Below are 21,039 nucleotides of genomic sequence, written 5' to 3' on the forward strand. Positions count from 1 at the left end.
CTGAGGTACAGAACAGTGAAGTGGCTTGTTCAAATGTTGCCTGTGGCAGGGCAGAAAATAGAAGGGGAGTTGCTGAAGTCTTCTTACATCCTATGATTACTTCTGTGCTGTTTTAACAGAGGAGTTACGGTTTGTTACTTGCATATCCCTGACCTTTCTGTCTGGAATAATACATGAGTACAGTCTGTTGCTCATGTTTCCCTGATTTTTCTGTCTGTGAAATGAGGTTATTTATACTACAGGTGAAAGTGCTCGTAAGGCTGATTTGCACACCCTCATTTCCCTGGAGCCTTTCATACTTGTTGGAAGTTCTGTGATGATCAAAGGCAACGCAACAGCCAAACACTTTGCAAAGACAACGTGGTTTTGCAGGTTTGCTCCTCTGGTCCTGGGCAGTTTAACCGTGAAAACAGGATATAGTATAACGGGCCAGACCTGATGCACTACTTTATCCAGGTTTGTTGTCGTTAATTTCATTTTTATGAATGGTGGGGAAGTGGCAGCCATACACAAGGATAAACAGCCGTCACAGCAGAGATGCTTTGAACCGTTCCGTTCCTTTGGGAGAGAGGTTTGAGATAAAGCCGAATCTGGCAAGCATCAGCGGTGATGTACCCGGGAGGCGCAGATCACCCCCACAGTTTTGGACCTCTCCGTCTCTTTTTGCCCTGCGGCGGGCACCCCCCATTTCCCCGTGCTCCCCGCGGCCGGGAGAGCACCGCCGGGGTTTGATGTCTCCTTACCCCCGCCGCACATCTGCCGCGACCCGTCCACATCTGGCCGCCGCCGCAGCCCCTCCTTGCCCCGCCCCGCCATGGGGCCGCATCTGCCGGCACATCTGGGCGGGCGCGGCCCCTCCCCACGGGCACATCTGTCGACCGCGGGGGGCGGCCCTCCGCCGGGGCGGGAGGAGCGGCGGGTCGGCGCAGCCCCGCCGCCGGCCGGGGCGGGCAGAGCCGGCGCGGCGCGCAGGGGAGAGGCGGCCCGATGGGGCGGCCGGCCGGCAGCCTGGCCCCGCTCCGGCTGCTGCTGCTCCTGGCGCTAGGGCACGCCTGGACCTACCGGGAGGAGCCACAGGACGGCGACAGGTGAGTGTCCCCAGCCGCGGAACCCGCGCTCCCGATCCTGCTCGTTTCCCCCATCCATCACCTTTTCCTTTTTTTCCTTCCCTTTTTTTTTCATTTTAATAACCCGACTGCCCGCCTTGCAGGGAGGTTTGCTCCGAAAACAAAATCGCCACCACACGGTACCCCTGCCTGAAACCCACGGGCGAGCTTACCACCTGCTTCAGGTGAGCCCCGCGACCGCGGAGGGCGAGGGTGCGAAGGGGAAGCCGCGAGGTACACGTGTGTCCATGGATCCGGAGATCGGGGCACACGCGTGGCTGTCACCGGGGGATCGGGACACACGTGTCGTTATGGACAGGGGAATCGGGATACACGCGTGGCAATGGACCAGGGGATCTGGACAAACGAGTGGCCAAGGACTAGGGTATCGGGACAAACGCGTGGCCGTCCCCGGGGGTTCGGGGCACACACGTGGCGGCGGACCGGGGCTCCCTGCCCGCGGGGAAGGCGCCGCACCACCCCAGGGGAGAGCAGAGTGTTGATGTAGGTCGTAGGGACAGCCGCTGTGGCATCTGTTTGTCTGCCTCCTGCTCTGTGCTAACAGCCCCAGGCACTGCTGCCATCCCCATGAGCTGGAGTACCGGTAACTTGGTCACATCCCTCTGGTGTCCAGCATCTCCCTTAACAAGTCCTGCTGTCGCCCCAGTGAAAGGTTGTGGTAACTTGCGCACATGTCACCTCAAAGACACGGCTGGAGAGGATGTGTGTGGTTCTGATTGTGGTGTCCTGGCTATCAGTCACGGATACAGTAAGAGAGGCTTCCTCTGTTCTGGACGCCTAGGAGTGCCTTGGAGCTATAGCTGCATCAGTTGCAGGATAAACAGTGAGATCAATGGGATTTATGCCACCAGAAAGACATTTACTTTTAGGTAGATGTATGCCACCAGAAAGACATTTACTTTTAGGTAGATGAATCATTCTCTCAGAATGCATAAGTTCTTCGGCCACCAGCTCTGGGGCAGACTTAGGCAGAGGCCTCCCAAATTAAGCAAGATGAATCCAACCATCAGTTTTCATTTTTCAGCTGTGCATTTGAGAAACATCATCTGTTTCTCAGAAGAATTTTAAAACTGTTATAATGATGACAACTGACCTGAACAGTTGACAGTAGTTGTACTTTTGGAGAAATACACACAATGTATGAGCACACATGCATCCCTTTGCAGATGTCCCCTGATTAGTCCCATCCCCACAGACGAGATGTCTCATTTATGAGAGCTGCCTCTTGTGAGGAATTCTGTGGAGGCGCCTGTGCTCTCTCTGCCTTGTGTGTATATGCCTGCGTGTGGCAGGGAGCCACTTAGATACCAAAAATACGATAAGGCACATTAACGCTTGTGAAAAGTGTTACAGAGATCATCCATTTCTTCCCAGAGTGCTTTCTGTTTGGCATAAGTACCAGTGAGCTGCAGACACACGATGCAGCAGTGCTGTCCCTCACTCATGCTTAGAGCTGGTTCATGCCCTCTGGCAGCCACAGCCAGCTAGGAAGTTGTCATGCTGCTGCCCCGTTCTCAGCCGCAGTAGCATCCTTATGAACCCTGGGAAGGGCTCTGTGGGGACTGGAGACCACCCTTCCCTGCTTCCCTTACCTTCTCTCTCCTCTCCCTGTGAAGGTGAGGCAATGCTTGCTTATGAGCAGCATGCAGCGCTTTTTGGAGAGATGCAGTGTGTAGGTTTTGCAGGGAAGGGGAGTACTTGGTTAGACATGCAGCACATCTCTGGTGTGAGAGCAGAGCACTGGGGTGAACAAGGTTGTGTTTCTTTCCTTTACTGAAGGAAAAAGCCATAGTAGGAGCTGCATAAAGCAGCATGCACATGACTAGTTACTGCATGTCCCCAAATCCATCTGAGCAAAAATTGGGTCTGCTTTGTGTGTGACGGATAAGGACTTCACAGCCTCCACCGACTGCTGCAGGCCACCGTGCAAAGAAAACAGGACTCTGTCCAGCTGCCAAGTCCTACTTGTACTTTCTTTCATCCTTGCTGAGGTATTTCTGACCTTTGGGCTCTTGTTCTGCTGAGCCTTCCCTCCCCCTCACAGCTCTCCCCCTGCACAAACCCGAGTTATTCACTGTCCCAAACCAGCACAGACTGTGAATGAGCATTTCCAAATCACTGCACTGAACTCTAGGTTGTTTTGGTTCATGTTTTCAAATCTTTTCTGTATCTATGAACAGTGGCCTGACTTGCTTTAACAAATTAAAAAAAAAATCCATTTCTATTTAATCATGTGCTTTCCAGGTATAACCTTTAGGGGGAAGTGAGGAGGGCTCCATCCCTCACCCTGTGAGCTACCTTTTGTGATGTCCATCTCTGAAATGGAAGCATGCAGCTCAGCAGAGCAGATCTGCATGCAGGACATACCTGTCCTGCTGTGTGTAGCTGTTTCTGCCATCTGAGGTTTGCCATGCTCTATCTATTTAAGGGTTGGACTTCATGATCTTAAAGGTCTTTTCCAGCCTAGCTGATTCTATGATTCTGTGATCATGGACCAGCAGCATCACCCATCCATGATGGTGAACCTCACAGAAAAAGCAGCATTGCTGTTGCTCCTGGTCTCGAGGTGTGCCTCCAGATGGTGTGTAGGATTAACCTTGGTGGAACACATTTTAATTTAAGATTCATGAACATGTTGAGGTTAAGGCTGTTAACAAGATGACAGGAAACTTGCAAGTGTTGACTAATCCTGTGGTGCCTTGGGGTGCATTTTGTTTTGTAGGACATTCAGGTACATTGGGATTCAGTCTTCACATCAGAAATAACTGCAAACATTTAAACACTTCAGCTGAGTAGAAATTCAGCTGTGGTTTAGGGACCTTTGAGTCCAGGTTTCTAAGAAACTTGATTTTGGTGTTCTAATATAGATCCTTCCAAAATCTCATAATTTATGTTCCTGTACAGTTTTTTTCACAGTATTTCATAATGACAATATTTCTGAACAATATAGTCATTTAGATACATTGTTAGAGGTAGTTTAAAAGGGTAAGTTAATGTCAGGTGCTATTTACTATTAGCACATAGACCTGATTTGTTTTCTAGGTCTAAGAACCTTTTGTGTAGAAATTAAACAAACTGACACAACACGTCAAGCATAAGGCAACATCCGCCACTAGTAACAATCTGCTGTGCAATTAGTTAAATTAAAAAAAATATACCTTTGAAGTCAGATGTCAAAATTCCTGAGCTAAATTAGTTTTCCAAAGAGTAAATTCTTGACTGAAAGCAATTTCATCCCTTTATTCCTCCTGATGGAATTTTTCATGAAAATCAGCATGTTTGCAAAGCACTTTAATAAAAATAGCATCTTTTCATCACCAAAAAATATTTCTTGAAAATGATTTTTAACCAGATTTACTCATGAATAAAGATAAGCCAAATGGAGAGCCAAGCCAAAAGTGGGGCCAAGCACCGAGAACATATTGGCATTTTTCCCTGTGATCATAGCAACCTTGTACACAATTAGATGCCTTTTTCCTTTTTGAATCTATTCAGTCTGGCCCTTGGCTTAGTTTGATTTGTATTTTTTTAGATGTTTTCTGTATTTATTTTCATAAGAGTACAGAGGAACAGATGCAAAAAGCAGTGGATGCTTGTACAATATCTTTTCAGTGCAAATTTCATTTGAACTTTTGTATGTAACTCCACAAAGTACCCAGTCCCAGTGACCTCATCATGTAGGTACAGAGAATAAATTCTGTAGATTTGTTGATAATGTAATAGTCCAATAAGACTTTAAATTCCTACTGCATGTAAAATTAATCAAATTTGATGAAATTTGGGCAGCATGAGACTATGAGGCCCCAATCACATTGCTGTCTTCTACTGTTTGAATGCGACGATCTGTGTCATGCTCAGATAGATTTTGAAACAATCTGGTGGCATGTTATACTACATGAATGGAAGGACGGTACGGCCCGGCACAAGCAATCCAGGAGGTTCCTCGATTGTGGAGACGACAACTTCCTTCTGCAAGTAACAGAGGAGCCAACAAGGAGAGGTGCCGTGCTTGACCTCGTGCTCACCAACAGGGAAGGGCTCGTTGGAAATGTGACACTCCAGGACAGCCTTGGATGCAGCGATCACAAGATGCTCTAATTTGAGATCCTCAGGACGGTGAGAAGAGCGTGCAGCAAGCTCACTGCCCTGGACTTCAAGAGAGCAGACTCTGGCCTCTTCAGGAACCTGCTTCGGAAGGTTCCATGGGATACAGCCCTAGAGGGCAGAGGGGCCCAAGACTCTTGGTTGATATTCAAGGATCCCCTGCTACAAGCTCAGGAGTGTTGCATCCCAACCTGAAGGAAGTGCAGCAGGAGGGCCAGGAGACCTCCTTGGATGGATAAGGAGCTGCTGAGAAAAAGTCAAATGAAAAAAGAGGCTTATAAAAGGTGGAGGCAAGAACAGGTGGCATGGGAAGAGTACAGGGATGCTGTCCGGGAAGCTAGGGACGAGGTTAGGAAAGCTAAGGCCCAGTTAGAATTAAACTTAGCTAGAGGTATTAAAGATAACAGGAAGGGATTCTACAGGTACATAGCAAATAAAAAACAGACTAGGGAGAATGTAGGCCCCCTCAGGAAGCTCTCAGGGGAACTGACTACACAGGATTTGGAGAAGGGTGAGGTTCTGAATAACTTCTTTACCTTGGTCTTCACTGGCAAAGGCTCTGACCACAACACCCAAGTCTTGGAAGGCAGACACAGGGACTGTGAGAATGAAGACCTTGCACCCGCTGTAGGAGAGGATCTGGTTCGAGACCATTTTAAAAATCTGAACGTGCACGAGTCCATGGGTCCTGATGAAATCCATCCGTGGGTCCTGAAAGAGCTGGAAAATGAAGTTGCGAAGCCGCTGGCCATCATATTTAAGAAATCATGGCAGTCAGGTGAAGTTCCCGATGACTGGAAAAGGGGAAATATAACCTCCATTTTCAAGAATGGGAAAATGGATGACCCGGGGAACTACAGACCAGTCAGTCTCACCACTGTGCCTGGCAAAATCTTGGAGCAGATTCTCCTGGAAGGCATGCTAAGGCACATGAAAAACAACAAGGTGCTTGGTGACAGCCAGCATGGCTTCACTAAGGGGAAATCCTGCCTGACCAACTTGGTGGCCTTCTATGATGGGGCTACAGAACTGATGGACAGGGGTAGAGCAGCTGATGTCATCTACCTGGACTTGTGTAAAGCGTTCGACACTGTCCCACACGACATCCTTGTCTCTAAATTGGAGAGACATCAATTTGATGGATGGACCACTCGGTGGATAAAGAACTGCCTGGATGGCTGCACACAAAGAGTTGTGGTCAATGGCTCAATGTCCGGCTGGAGACCAGCAATGAGTGGTGTCCCTCAGGGATCGGTGTTGGGACCGGTCTTGTTTAACATCTTTGTCGCTGACATGGACAGTGGGATTGAGTGCGCCCTCAGCAAGTTTGCCGATGACACCAAGCTGTGTGGTTCGGTTGATACCCTGGAGGGAAGGAATGCCATCCAGAGGGACCTCGCCACGCTTGTGAGGTGGGCTGATGCCAACCTCATGAAGTTTAACCATGCCAAGTGCAAGGTCCTACACCTGGGTCGGAGCAATCCCAGGCACAGCTACGGGTTGGGCAGAGAAGAGATTCAGAGCAGCCCTGTGGAGAAGGACTTGGGGGTGCTGGTTGATGAGAAAATGAACATGAGCCGGCTTCAGTGTGCGCTTGCAGCCCAGAAAGCCAACCGTATCCTGGGCCGCATCAAAAGGAGCATGCCCCAGCAGGTTGAAGGAGGTGATCCTGCCCCTCTACTCTGCTCTTGTGAGACCTCACCTGGAGTATTGTGTGCAGTTCTGGTGTCCTCAACATAAAAAGGACATGGAACTGTTGGAACAAGTGCAGAGGAGGCCACGAGGATGATCAGAGGACTGGAGCACCTCCCGTATGAAGACAGGCTGAGAAAGTTGGGGTTGTTCAGCCTGGAGAAGAGAAGGCTGCGTGGAGACCTCATAGCAGCCTTCCAATATCTGAAGGGGGCTATAGGGATGCTGGAGAGGGACTCTTCATTAGGGACTGCAGTGATAGGACAAGGGGTAACATGTTAAAACTTAAACAGGGGAAGTTTAGGTTGGGTATAAGGAGGAAGTTCTTTCCTGTTAGGGTGGTGAGGCACTGGAATGGGTTGCCCGGGGAGGCTGGGAATGCTCCATCCCTGGCAGTGTTCAAGACCAGGTTGGACGAGGCCTTGGGTGATATGGTTTAGTGTGAGGTGTCCCTGCCCATGGCAGACAGTTGGAACTGGATGATCTTAAGGTCCTTTCCAACCCTAACTATTCTATGATTCTATAATGTTGCTGCTCAGTGCTTCTGTTTGTTATCACTTGCATGTAACAATTCAGTTCATACATCTTAGCAGCAGTCCTTCATCCATTTTCATTTTAAACAATGCTACTGAACAATATTCCTGTGGTCCAGAAGGAAAAGAAGCATCTGGAATAGACATCTACTTGCTTCATCCTAATCATGTAACTATGTTCCCATAAGGGACAATAGTGGTTATGTCACTTCCAAGTTCAGGAGCCTCAACATGTAATCTGGTACGTTTATCGACTGGAGTTGCTCCCTTTCTAAAACCAGCAAAACTTGATCACCTTATTGACTTCGGTATATTAGGACAGCTAAATATTATTTTCCATTACAATTTGGAGAGTGGAGTGAAAATCATTAAAAAGATGATACAAAGACTTAACAGAAACGTTTACTAGTGGGAAGCTGTTGGCCCATCACCAGTTGTAGAAAGATTCAAGCATGAAACAGATGGGAAAATGAGAATATTTGTATCCCCTGACTGTGAGAATCTCTTGTCTACTAAAAACTTAAATATTGTAAATTGACTTGAAAAAAAAAAAGAGGTTTGTTCCTTTTCAGGATTTTTTAAGAATATTTTTATAAATTTGAACCTGGGTCTGTGTAACCTGGAAGAAAACTTTAGCCTTCATGGGCAAAGGGAAGGGGTTTTATTCTTTTATTCAGGTGAAACTATTAGACTAATTCCCACTCAACTTGAAAAAAAAATGACTTGTTTAGTTGATGAAACTGATTTTTTTAAGCAAATAGACTGTTGACCTGGTGAGAGAAATTATCCATCTTTCTGTGACACCACAGTGAGAATTCTCCCTTTCCTGCATTTTTTACTGAAAGTGAAGTGTGCAAGTTCCTTAAGGAATATATTATTCCCTAATTCTGTGCCCATAGTGTTAGGGGCTACTTCTGCTTCTTCCTTCTGCAGGACCAGCAGGGAGTAGGAGGTTTAGAATAACAGTGCTTGGCAGAATAGTCCTATCTAATGATGATAAAATCTTTGTGAAGATGAAGCAAATCTTTGAGAGTTATATCTGCAAATAAGGCCCACGTTGTGGGGCTTAAATCTTGACTTAGAACTTAATCAGTAACTTTCCCTTGGTAGTATTTCACAAGCAAAAGGTCTTTTAAATAGGATTAATACATTTTAGTATAGGTTGACAGCTTCTTCAACTGATAATTAGCAGCTACAGGTATTTTACAGAGGCCCTCCCTACTCTTCAGGTTTTAAATTTTGCTGTGAGAAATTGCTCTACACTTCCTAATAGAAAGACAATTCAAATGCATTGCAGAAGAGAATTGAGTGTATACTTACACCATACTTGATTCTGATGATAACCAGAGATCACATGCCTCCAAAAAGCATGTATTTTACTCTCTTGAATGCTGATATTGCTGGTGAAGCCTACTGTTTTTATAGACTGTATCATTTTGCACATTCTTAAAAGATAAAAGTAATTGCAAGTAAGTTGGATTGTAACTGTTCCACAAAGAGCAGCACTTTCACTAACATGCCCTTTGGGACCATATGCAATTCCTGGTTCCCAGATACTTGACAAGCATGTTGCAGAGCTTTCCAACAGGAAAAAAATAATTGATGTATAAAATTTTGCAGCTCTCAGCTGGAGTAAGCAAGGATGACGTTTTGTCATCTTATCTTCTGACTATTTATTTTAGAGATTTACTTTTTATTATTGCTGTTGTGTTTCCTCTCTGGAGTTTTGCTGACAATTTCTGTTTTAGTTGAATTGAAAGAGCCCCAACTGATATAACAGTAAAACCAAGAAATGGGTATGATTAGAGAAAAGTACTGTTTAATCTCCAGTTGTCTTGCAGGGAAATGTACTCCATGGTGGAATTTTGCAGAAAATTTAAGAGTGGATATGACTTCAAATTTTGTTTTGCTTCTAGAAGGCTAAACGTACACAAAGGCTGTAGTTCTACATCTGCCAAAAGAGTTTCTTTACGTTTCACTAAACTAACAGCTCCTCCTTGCACATAGCTCAGAGGTGAATTGCCACAAAGTGCTATCTCTTTGCATCACTCAGGGCAGCATCAGCATCTGCCCATGTAGACTGTGAGCACAACTGGAAAGAGCTTCAGCAATGCTGTTTGGTGGTCAGATTGAAAATGGGGCATGTCAGAATATACTAATTTATTCATCCTAGGAAGAAACCTGTAAATACGTATATAGTACAGGGCCTTTTGAGCTCCATACCAGACCATCATCATGAAATTATGTGTTCAGCAGCTTTGTGATGTAGCACAGCCATGGAGTGCTGCTCTCTGAGCACTTTCACTGGTAGTAATTCTATTAATATATTCTCCAGCAAGGTGTATATGAAGAGATGCAACAAACAGAAGCACTCCCTAGTTAAAAGGGTTTTGTTGTCTATTTTATATATATGTTTAAAACATCTTCCTGAAAATTATCAGCATACAAATAAAATTTTCCTTCAGTACACTACTTTTTTACAAAACAGGATATGCTGCAATGATGCTAAGATATTTTCCCCATCTTTCGTGATATTTTTTCTCACTATTTCTTTTAAAGGAGCACTTTTAAGCATCATGGCTCTGATGTCAGTCAGTCCTTAGTTTGATTCAATTTTCTTTGGTGTGATTGCCAGGGGAACAGATTGCTCAGAGTTACTGAGACATGTACTGAACATATGTCAGTTAAGAGTAACACCGATACCACACACGTCTGTAGGTTTCCCTGTCACATTCAGGTCGCCATGACTTCTGGGTCACTTTGCTGTCTCAGGTGCTAAGACTAAGGATCTAAATTCTTACTGAACTTTGCTGAGGTTAGGGACACTTGTGATCTCAGTAGGTGTGGGTGCTACTGGCTGCAGCAAAGCCTCCTGCAGCGAAATACAGTGCTGCTGTGTGTTTACTGTGCAGTGTTTCCTCTGTACAGCCATGGAACCATTACAATTGGTGATCTTTCAGAACATTGCATAATTACTGTGAGTGGTGCACTGAGGTAGAACGTGCTAAAATTAAAGGATGAGGTCTAGCAAACGATTTTTTACATAGCCCTGAAGTTTTTGATGTTCACATCAAAGCAGTTTGGAGAACTTTAAAACTGGCAAGCCAAGAGCTTAATGATAAGTGCCCTCCTTGCTGGTTTGATCGATAATGAAATCCAGGTGCATTGCATTGTGGTTTCCATCTACAGAATATAGGGTTAAATATGAACTGACTTTCCCGAGCGTGTTGTCTAGCTCAGAGACTCCAGACAAACAAAATTGTAGCCCCAGGGCCTCCTGTCGCTGATACAAAACATGTAATAAAAATAGGCTGCCAAAGGGAATATGACTTTTGTAATTATACTAAGTATTGTATATGCTCCCTGAGGTCAGGCGGCTTTGTCCTTACAAAAGTGATTGCAGTCTCTCTTGCTAACAGCAGGACATTATTAATACTTGTATTACTGCTCCCATTGTGATAGTCACATTCAGCTGGGTTGTTCTGCACAGATTGCAGTCAAAAATGAGCAAGACAGAAAAAGCAGGAATGGAAGGATAAAAATACAGAGCAGCAAGGAAGAGAAAGGGAAAGCAAGCACACCAAAACAAACAGGGGCATGGGGCAGGCAGACAGAACAAAAAAAAAATTATATAGGCGTAAAAAAGAGAAAAATTACATCTTCATGGTTGCTTGTGTGACAGATACATGGGTTATAGAAGGGAGGTAATCACTCCCCAAAGAAGTATAATTTAAATGCTTCCAGGCATATATTTCAGTAGAACTCAGGAGAACAAAACATCAGCCAAACCCAAACAAAAACACACATGAACGCACCCCAGGGAAGGTGCCTGGTCTCCAAACCTACACTTGGAGTTAAGCTACAGTACCTGATGCATCCTCACTTTGACAACCCCTCTCCTTCCTTCCTTCCTTCCTTCCTTCCTTCCTCCCTCCCTCCCTCCCTCCCTCCCTCCCTCCCTCCCTTCCTTCCTTCCTTCCTTCCTTCCTTCCTTCCTTCCTTCCTTCCTTCCTTCCTTCCTTCCTTCCTTCCTTCCTTCCTCAGCTTGGAACATCTCTCTCCCTCTCTGTGAAGTGTGAGTCTGTGTGGCAGCAGGAGGAATACCTCACAGGCGGATACTTAAACTGCCCATTCAGTTCGGATTGCCTTCACTCGTTGTCATAGCGCAGTTTTCTAGGGAAGTAGTTAAACATGAAATACTTAAATTACACTTGGAAAACCAGATCAGGTTATTCTGCTGTGAAAAGAAGAATATTTTGCTGTGCCCACATTCTGCTGTGAAAGCCATTGCCCAGTACAAAGAGCAAGTGGTTTACAGGTTTTGTGAGGCTTCAGCTGTGCTTGCCTGTCTCACTGTCATTGCATGTTTGAGAGAGCACTTACTGCATGTGTGCAACAAGGTCACAAAATGCAGGTGTGCGAAATACCTGGTGTGGCCCTTACCACTGATTCACAGAGTGGACATTTGGGGCACAGTGAATTTGGGTTTCATTGAGGTTGTGCTGAATTCTTACAACCCTGAGTTTAATCTTTTTTTAAGTTTTGTCTCCACCGTAGTGTGCTGAGTCCTGGGATGACTTTTCTCTGAGTGTGTGAGTCACTGCTGAGTGTTCAATAGGAGTGTCACTTCAGCTGGAGCTGTTGGGGATGGCAGAAGTCTTGATTTGTGCTAAGTCAGTGACAGGGAGAAGATCTGCTCTGGAGACTTTTGCTTGTGTTCGTTATGTCTCCTATGATCACTCTGGGGTTCCTCTTTAAATTCCGTGCTTACTGAGAAGCTGAGATCAATGCCTGCCATCTGAATAAGCAGAGCTGACTTTGATTTACGGTAAAAGAAAAAACTTCCCCCAGATTTTGCTCAGAAATTTTTTCTCTCTGTTGTCCATTTTCTCTTTGCTCGGTTTCAATTTTCAAACTAATGGTGGCTTCTTTTGTAAACTGACAGTAGCAAATGTCAGTACTTTGACATTTCTTGTTCCAATTGTCAGCAGAAACAATAGAAAGCAGAATCCATACAGTGGTGACTCGGTTTCTTTTTGGCCTAGGAAAAGAAAGCAATTTGTTTGCATCTCCTTGAGGGTAGCTCAGTTTAACAGTCAAAGGAAAAACAGTTTCAGTTGTAGACAGTAATCTCAGATCTTAGTTGTGTTTGGAAAATCCTTCTCACTTAAAGAGTGTTTTCCATCATGTTGTGTTGATTTCATTGTTGATCCTGGTTCAACAAATGAAGTATGAGACCATACAGGATTTAGTCTACATCTAGCTATTAAAAACATGTACTTCTGGGTTTTTTTTAAACTTAAGTTCTAACCACATCCATTTTAACTGACGATCTGTGCTGGAATTTAAATAAGGTGAAATGCACAGTAATTATATTCACTGTATTAATATAAGCAGCCATTCAATAGTAAGTGCACGTAAACCAGAGTTTAAATTATTTTCAAATGGGCTGGGATCTAAAGCAATGAGTACACAATATTGTAAGTGGAAGAGGCAAAATCAAAGCTATCAACTGAGTTTTTAAGTGGGTTGTTCTTGGAAAATTAACATGCTTATTATAAGTCAAAAGTTATACTTGAGATTTTGAAGAAATACAGGGCAATATTCATCAGGTCTAGCGAGTGTATGGCAAAGAGTAATCTTTCTATGGAGAAATTAGTGGTGCATAGCTTGCAATGTAAAACATCAGCTGGCTTCACAGTCTCTTTACCCTCCCTCGAGAGGTAAGGTTGACCATCTAATTCTACACAAGGCACATAAGTTAGATAAGTGTAGTCTGCAAAATGGATGAAGAAATACATAAAGTATTATCATAGTATTTTATGAGTTATGGGTAAATACTGACAATTTAGAAATTTGTGAAAACACTCTCAAAAAAAAAAAAAAAGCTTGGAATTCTTTTTATAAGGGACAGCAAATAACTTTGTTGAATGTATTATTTCATTGTAAATAACTTCCTGCCCAGAGCTCCAGCATCTCAGTGGAATGTTAATATCTCTATGATCACATTCAACACATTTAATACATGTTGTAAATCTGACATCTTGCCTATTCAACAAGATGTTATTATCATACTCAATTTTCATTATGGAGTTTATTATCATAGCTGCACCAAAAAGCAGTGTCATTTCCTAAATGTTGCTCCCTGGATTTCTGACAAAACCCCTTAGTTTAGAGATTATTGCCTTTAAGAGCTGAAATGAATAGCCAAAGGGAAAACTATTTGATATTTATAATAGCATCTGTGGGAAGAGAAAAAAAAAATGGGTGAAATGGGGTGGTGGGTCTTTGGTAGATCTTAGTGGTTGAGAAACAGAGAGCGACAGACACTTGAGGGACCAGGGGTCACCAGAGCTACTGCTTCATAAATGTTTGATCCTCCTGGGGATCCGCGCTTTTAACTGCAGCTTCCTAAGGCAAGAGCAAGGAGCAATGGCAGACAGACATGCTGGCAGCCTGGTCTGATCACCCGATGCCTGGAAATCAGTAGCATGATGGACCCGACTGTGGTTGGGCTATTGGTCTGCACGATGGCTCAGACAGTCTACGTGCAAGTGTTGCCTCAGGCTTTTACTCTTGTGGTACCTCAGATGTTGGCTTCTGGATACATGATATGCTGCTGCTCCAGAATTCAAGGATTCCATATGGAGAGAAACAAAACACAATAGAGAAATCTCAACTAATTTATTAATACAGGAAAAATAGATAACAAAAGATACAGTAAAGAATATTTCTGATATTCACTTATCTTACCAACCCTAAAGACTATGTGATGATGACCAGGAAACGAGCTCCGAGGCACATCATTGCTGTGCGAGGTGGCAGGATCAACCTTAGTGGATGTCCCTGTGAGGGCAGCGTTGACCTGGGTGGTATGAGGTTCTGCCTCCCTGCATTGCATGAGGCTTGGGCTTTTATACTAGCAAAAATGCACACCCATTCTGGTGTAGGGGGCCAGCCTGCATCGGATGAAGTGGCCAGCTATATCTAGAAAGGTCACGAAGGGTCGGGACTTTTCCTGGGATCAGCCAAAGCAGGACCTTCCAGGGAGGAGCCAACACGGACAAACAGTACTTTTCTATTTTTGTGTTTCACCATGGAGCATTACCTATTGTCACTGACACGGCTGCTTGTATTGAAAAGAGGATATTTGCTTAGGCAGGTATAGGAAGGTTGTTTTGAAGTATATGTGGATTTAAAAGCTCTTTTCTTTTTTTATTTTTTTTGCTTGTTTTGTTTTTCCTGAAGAAAGTGTATGTCTGCTCCACTGGACTTCCTACTCCCTGGAGGCTATGAGTGCATACCCAGATAGCAGTTGCTGGAGCTGCTTTGAATTTCAAAATTGAGAGATGAGGAGCCTAAAGCAAATGGGTCATTGTTTTGGGGTTTGTTTTTCTGTTTTTGAATTTTCATGAAAAAAAATCTCATTTCAAGATTCTCTGATTTTGAAATGAATAAACACCAATAGGAATGTGGTTAAAAATGGAGAACGTGGGGTACATTTTTATTCTACCTTGTCCTGCTTGCCTTGTAGCTTGCGTAATAGCAAAACAGAAGATATTAATAATGCTATTTCTGAGCATGTTTCCCTGCCCACTCTCACCTTTCAGTTCCCCATGTTACTTTCTTCAGATAAAACCCAATAAATTAAAGATGAGGGAGGGAAATGGGACAACCTGACACTTCGCAGTTTTCAGACCTTTCTGTTAGGAGTCTGCTTTAGGAATCCAGGCTCAGTCTGCTCTGTCTGTATATGGGGAAAAAGAGTTATTCTTCAGGCTGAGTTAACACATCCTATTTCCTCTTAGTTTTAAAACTTTTCAAAGAGAAATGAAAATTTCACTGCGATACAACCTCATTGAAGATCTTTACTCACATAAGTTTTACAACAACAGAGCTGCATTCCTGGCATCTCCTCTGGGTTCGGAGTAAATTCAGGCTGCATTCAAACTTTCTCCTTGTGTCTGACCTTAAATTAGGTCCTTTTCCTGCAGAAATTTCTCTGTGTGGCACAGGAGCTCAAGAAAGCTACTTGATATGAATGAATGTGTTTGTTGGACTGGTCTCACCTTGATTATTCTTGGAAGCTCACTTGTGTTAAAGGATGGCTCATTTGGTCTCCTGCATGGGCACTAATGATGCTGTATGAAATGATTTGCAGAAGGTTGAATTTCCATAGCTCTACTGACTCTCCTTGACCTATACCAAAGTGTGTCAGTTTGGGAATTCTTCTTCATAATTCTTCTTAGCATTCAATGAAAAAAGGGAATGCAAAAAGTGGTTAAAGCAGATTGAATGCATCTTACCAACAAAGCAAGTTCTCTGCTTGACTTTCCAAGCTGAGTTTAATGGCCAGAGTCTTGTTTGTACTGTTTGTTGTCCTTGCACTGACCCGTATTTGAGTTGTGGTTTTATTGAGCGTGCCTGGAAGGGTCCTTGAGAGTGCCCCTCCAGATTTACATCAGTGACAGTACTAAGATCCTGGGAGGCAATGTTGTTTAACCTTAGGAGGGACTTGTCAAGAGCTGAGTTGTATTTCTACATCCTGGGCTAAATTTACTTGCTCCTCTAGGAGCCATATCTTGCCAAAACCTGCCTTCAGTTATCCACTAAGGTTTACAATGGGATGTCAGTATTAGCTCCTTCTCCAGCTATAAAATGGAGGAAAAAGCCTAATTTATGCCTCACAAAAAAAAAAAGAACTTGAAAGCTTATGCTGAAGATGTAGCGTTCCTGTTACAGCAAAGAAGGCTGCCGTAAATCGAATCTTCACATAACTTGCTGGAAGTTGTTTACTTACGGTGATTTGCTGTCATTGCAGTTCAGCAAAATGCTACTGTTTGAGATAAGAAGAAAAAATGCTCCTTTTCAAAGTATATTTTTTCATATCCACCGAGAGACAAATTAGATTTTTGAGATATTTTCTTATGTTGCAAAAATATCCAGAGTATTTCCACAGTGGGAGTAAGCTAATGGTACATCACTGAAACATCTCCAGTGAAAATAGCTATGATGGATTGAAAAGAGCAGCAGAAAATACATAATCAGGAGCAAGATTGGCTAAGATGTACACATATATTGATATGTACACATATATTTATTTACACATCCTCGTTTGCAATACGGGCTGCTGGATATTTTTAAGTACCAGGAAAAAGAGACTTCAAATATTTTCATTGACCTTACAGCCATTACAGTTATAAGTTGTTCCAATGAAAAGAAAATTGTTCCAAGAAATTTTCTTTAAGGACTTGACAAGGATTTAATGCAGGACAAATATCTCTTCGGGATGAAAATAGAGAGGAAACGTTCCTGTGTTCAAATTCCTCTTAATTAGGGCTGAAGACCCTGGCTGTATTCCATATTGTCCAGTTTGTTGTTTTGCTCTGTAGGGCTTCTCTTTTGGAAGAAATAACCAAACAAATATAGCAGTCTTTTTATTAGATGCCATCTTGACCTTGCTTTTTGGAAATACAATGGCCCAGAGGATGAAAAATTACAGCAAGTGTTTATTACTGAAATTCAGTCTCAGTTGTGAGAAGATTAACTGCTTCAAAGGATTCAATATCCTGACTGCTACAGTATGATGTACATGGAAAAAAGCTGCAAAGCAGCATCAGAGAGCTGGAAAAGCCTGTGTGGTGACTTGCCCTTGAGGCACACAATTGGTGTTTGTGGGAAACGCTTGAGAACAGAAGTTTCAGAAGTGGTCTTAATCAAATGCCACCATCACTGATTGCACTAATTGCCAAACAGGGCTGCTGTGGGGAAGACCTGGACCAGGAATCCTTACGTCATTCCAGCTGCTCACTGATAGTGCCAGAAGCTTCCAAAATTTGGATTTGGAAGCCAAGTGACAAATGGATGTTCTGCAGCTGGATATCAAGATCTGAATGAAAAGCTACTTTACACTTTTTTCTTTTTTTTTTTTTTTTGGTAGGAAAGTTGTACTTTTATATAGCATGAAAAACCTCTGTTTATGCGGAATGCTTCTTTGGAGGCCCAGGCTCTTGATAAATTCAGAAGTAGTTGCTAGCTTCTGTTAGAAATAGTTTTTCATCTTAAAATTTTCTAAACTGCAGACTTCAAATAACTTCTACTTTTTTTCTTATTATTAGAGACAAAATGCAGTTTGAAGATACTTTTCCACCTTCTACCTCATAGCAGGAAGGCATTCCCCATTTGGAAGGCTCCCTGAAATCTTTCATGATATCTTTATATAGTGTAACTTAGTTTCTTTGCAGAGAATAAATTTTTGGCACCCTTCTTACTGAAGCATGACTTTTACAAGTAAGTGCAATATTTTATTTTATTATCATTCGGTAGAACCTGTAAAAAATAACAAAACACATAGAGCATGGCAGCTTATTTGCCTGCCTTACTCGGACTAAATGCACTATCTCTAAAAGCCTTTGAGAGGCACAGACAACTACTGCTTTTATTTTAATTGCTTATAGTAAGCTCCTATCACTTTAATTTACAATTTTTTTTTTAATTTCTTTCTTAAAAAGTAGGTCTTTCACAATGCACTCTTCTGTTCAATGCTCCAAGGTACTTCAATGGCTACAATTGGATGCTCGGTCATTCCTTTTGTAAAGTCAATGTTTAGATGGAGGTTTAGCCATAGAACCCTTAATTTTTCCTTTCACAGAGTGTAGCTGAAAATCATAACAAAATTATTTTAAACTTAGGTTCTCAGCTGTTGAAGTTAGGAAGGTTCTGGCAGTGTTTTAGCCATCTGTAATGGCAAAGCATAAATTCTCTTGGAAGAGATTTAGGCTATATGACTGCATACACACATAAATACGCTACATAAATTACTGTCTCATCCAAGACAGCAAGAATACCCCATGTTTGTTTTCTGTTGCCTGTGAACAAAAAAAAAGTTAGCTAGAGTCAAAACCTATTTTGCAGCACCAGTGCAAATTGGAAGTAGCTCCATTGGCTTTGGTTGAGCTTCTCTAGATTTATGCTGCTTTAAGTAATGGTGCAAATGAGATTTAGCCCCTGGAATTCAGCTTTTGTGAAACGTCTCCCAGTTCCCAGGATGAATTAATTTGGCTGTATTTTACAAGGAATCATCTAACTCAGCAGTTGTTGAATACAAGCAATTCAGTTCTGGGGTTTTAGCCTTTTCCTGTCTCAACATAGGTTTTTAAAGTTATTTTTGATTGTGGGTAATACAGGATTAAAAAAAAACTTAAAGAAACAACCAACAAAATGCAACAAAAGCCAGCTTGTTTCTTGCACAATTTGTTAGGATAGTCAGCAGTTCTGGACTGTTTGTAAATAAATAAATAAAAGACATGCAATTTTAAATAATGTTGGAAATGTTCAATGGAATGGTGTATCTTCACTAGAAACTATAAGCAGGCCTTCATTTTTATAGCCCTGTTTTGTCAAGAGCAGCAGAAGTTTGTTCTCACCCCTGTGATGCTGTAAGGGACAGATCGCCAAACCATTTGTATGCTTTGTGCCACCGATTTTGGCAGAAGTCAGGTGCCTACGTATCATCTGAGGACCTGTGCTCAAGTAGAGGGGATATGGAATTAAAGATCACTAAGGATCAGTTCCTGTGTGCGACAGCGCTTTGTAACCTAGTGTTGTGACAAAAAAGAATAAGACTGTAAGTCTCATTGTAGAATATGACCAAGTTCAGTGTCTTTGGCAAGACAACGAGGATGATGTTCTGTGTTCCCTCACCCTCAGGTCACTCTCACAGTTCTTCTTTGAATTCTCCTGTGTTTATCAGCATTCCTGAACTGCAGAGAGCAGAAAAGATGCTTAATTTTAAGGTTATGTGCTCTGCTTCCAAATGCTAAGGCAGAACATACTCTCTTCCCTTGCTAAATATACAAGAGTCTCAGCAGTGGTTTTGATTACAGGGCTGTATTTTTTCCTTCCTAGATGTGTGACTTCGACTCATGCAGTTCTGTGCAGATAGCTGCAAAGTTGCATCAAAGTTTTCTTTGTTACATGCTTGCAAATATTATAACTTTGTTAAACAGTGCTGCAAGTAAGCGCAGAGATGGAAAGCACGTCAGACTTCACCAGGAGTCTTGAGGGAATATGTAAGTCTGCCAAAGCAGGAACTGGGTATTCCCAGAAGTGAGAAGCCCCCACAAGCACCAGGCCGTGGCAGGCTTATACTGCCCCTGTCACAGTCCCTCATATCGTGTGGTGTGACATGCTACCGTAGAGTGGGTCTGAGAGGAACTGTAAAGATGCACAGATTCTGAACAGGAAAAATAATCCTGTATCACTTTCATTCTGGGCCACGTGGAGTTGGAAATGCAGAGATGCAGGATGAGCACCCCTGAAAACCCAGACCTGCTACAGTGATGAAGAGGCAAAAGCCTGCTAACTTGAATAAATAAGATAAAAATGGTGTTATTTGAAAACCCTGGAATTTTCACTAGAATTCAGAGAAAAACTGAGGCAGGGATTCCCCTGGGGGCATGCTGAACTGTGAGGACGTCTCTGAAATGCCCCTTATTCAGTCACCCAAGAAGAGCCAAGGAGCGTGTGTGCATCCTCAGGGAGAAAACTACATTTTCTGCCTGCTTCAGAGACACCACTCTGGTCAGATTTTCTCCAGTGTTTTCCTAGAGGAATATCCAATCTCTATAATGCTTATGCTTTTCTAACACTCTTGCTTGGTGGATCATTGCCTTTGGTACTTAGATGTTTGGGAATGAGAGAAAATAAATAGTGGTCAAAACTTGGCAGGAATTGATCCCCAACAGGGATTACCTAAGCCTTTGCTGTTCCATGTATCATTTAAAGAGAGAGCTTATTGTAGGTGAAATAAATTTATCTGCCCGAGTGCAAGTACTGAGGCAATTGACTGTATGAGGAGACGATGCTGGAAGCGAGAGGCACGTCTGGCCAGGTCACAGGAGGAAAGGTCTAGTCATGGGACAACCAGGAACTGGAAATGAGAAAGGCAAGTGTATTGCCACAGTGTATGCCAGGAAGTATTTTCAGTAGTGGTGAGAAACCTTTAATACTTCTCTGCAAACCCTTGATCAGACCTCAGCTTGAATAGGCTGTGCAATTCTTGTTTCTTAACTGCAAGGATAAGGAGTCACAACTGGGACAAGGCTTTCAGAAACAGGGATAGCCCATGTGATGAGAAGAGGGAAGTGCTTTAGAGGTGGAAAGAAGCAACATCTCTCTTGGAAAGGTACAAGCCAGTCCTAGTTTTAAAGTTATATAGTTATTTGAGTGATGCAGAGTACTAAGCTTCATGACATTGGTCTTGTTAGTTGTAGTGCCACATTCATGTAAGAATCAGCTTTTGGAACTGGTTTGCACTGGGAAGTCTGGACATAGTGATGGGGTCTTACAGGTATCCATATGCAAGCACCTAACTTGGGAAGTTGTCTTTCCTCTGTTGTACAGCTCAGATGCTTTCACTAGCTTGAAAAACAGAGCAGAGAGTAAGTTTCTTCCTTATGCATGTCATGTAACCATCTGCCTATTGGCTAAGCTGATCCAGTGTATTCCCAGCTCACATGGGAAATGCTGGTGTTACCCTCATGTCTAACAAACCAGCAGCCTGCAGGCTGTGGTCATGCTTA

The 21,039-nt window shown here is 43.1% G+C and overlaps 1 protein-coding gene across 2 annotated transcripts in view; it reads left to right on the forward strand.

Annotated features, from left to right (window-relative positions):
* Positions 1–930: 930 nt before the first annotated feature.
* CCBE1 (collagen and calcium binding EGF domains 1) overlaps positions 931–21,039 on the forward strand; it is a 97,018-nt gene continuing 76,909 nt past the window's right edge. For both annotated transcript variants that reach the window (XM_061469562.1, XM_061469563.1), the window contains exons 1-2: positions 931–1,088; positions 1,211–1,291. In XM_061469562.1, the coding sequence (XP_061325546.1) occupies positions 988–1,088; positions 1,211–1,291 (182 nt within the window). In that variant the 5' untranslated portion in view covers positions 931–987. The remainder of the gene's footprint in view (positions 1,089–1,210; positions 1,292–21,039) is intronic.

This window comes from Pezoporus flaviventris, unplaced genomic scaffold, assembly GCF_033815535.1.
Source record: "Pezoporus flaviventris isolate CSIRO_AGI_PZ_B2104156 unplaced genomic scaffold, CSIRO_AGI_Pfla_v1 ptg000057l, whole genome shotgun sequence".
Classification (NCBI taxonomy): Eukaryota; Metazoa; Chordata; class Aves; order Psittaciformes; family Psittacidae; genus Pezoporus; species Pezoporus flaviventris.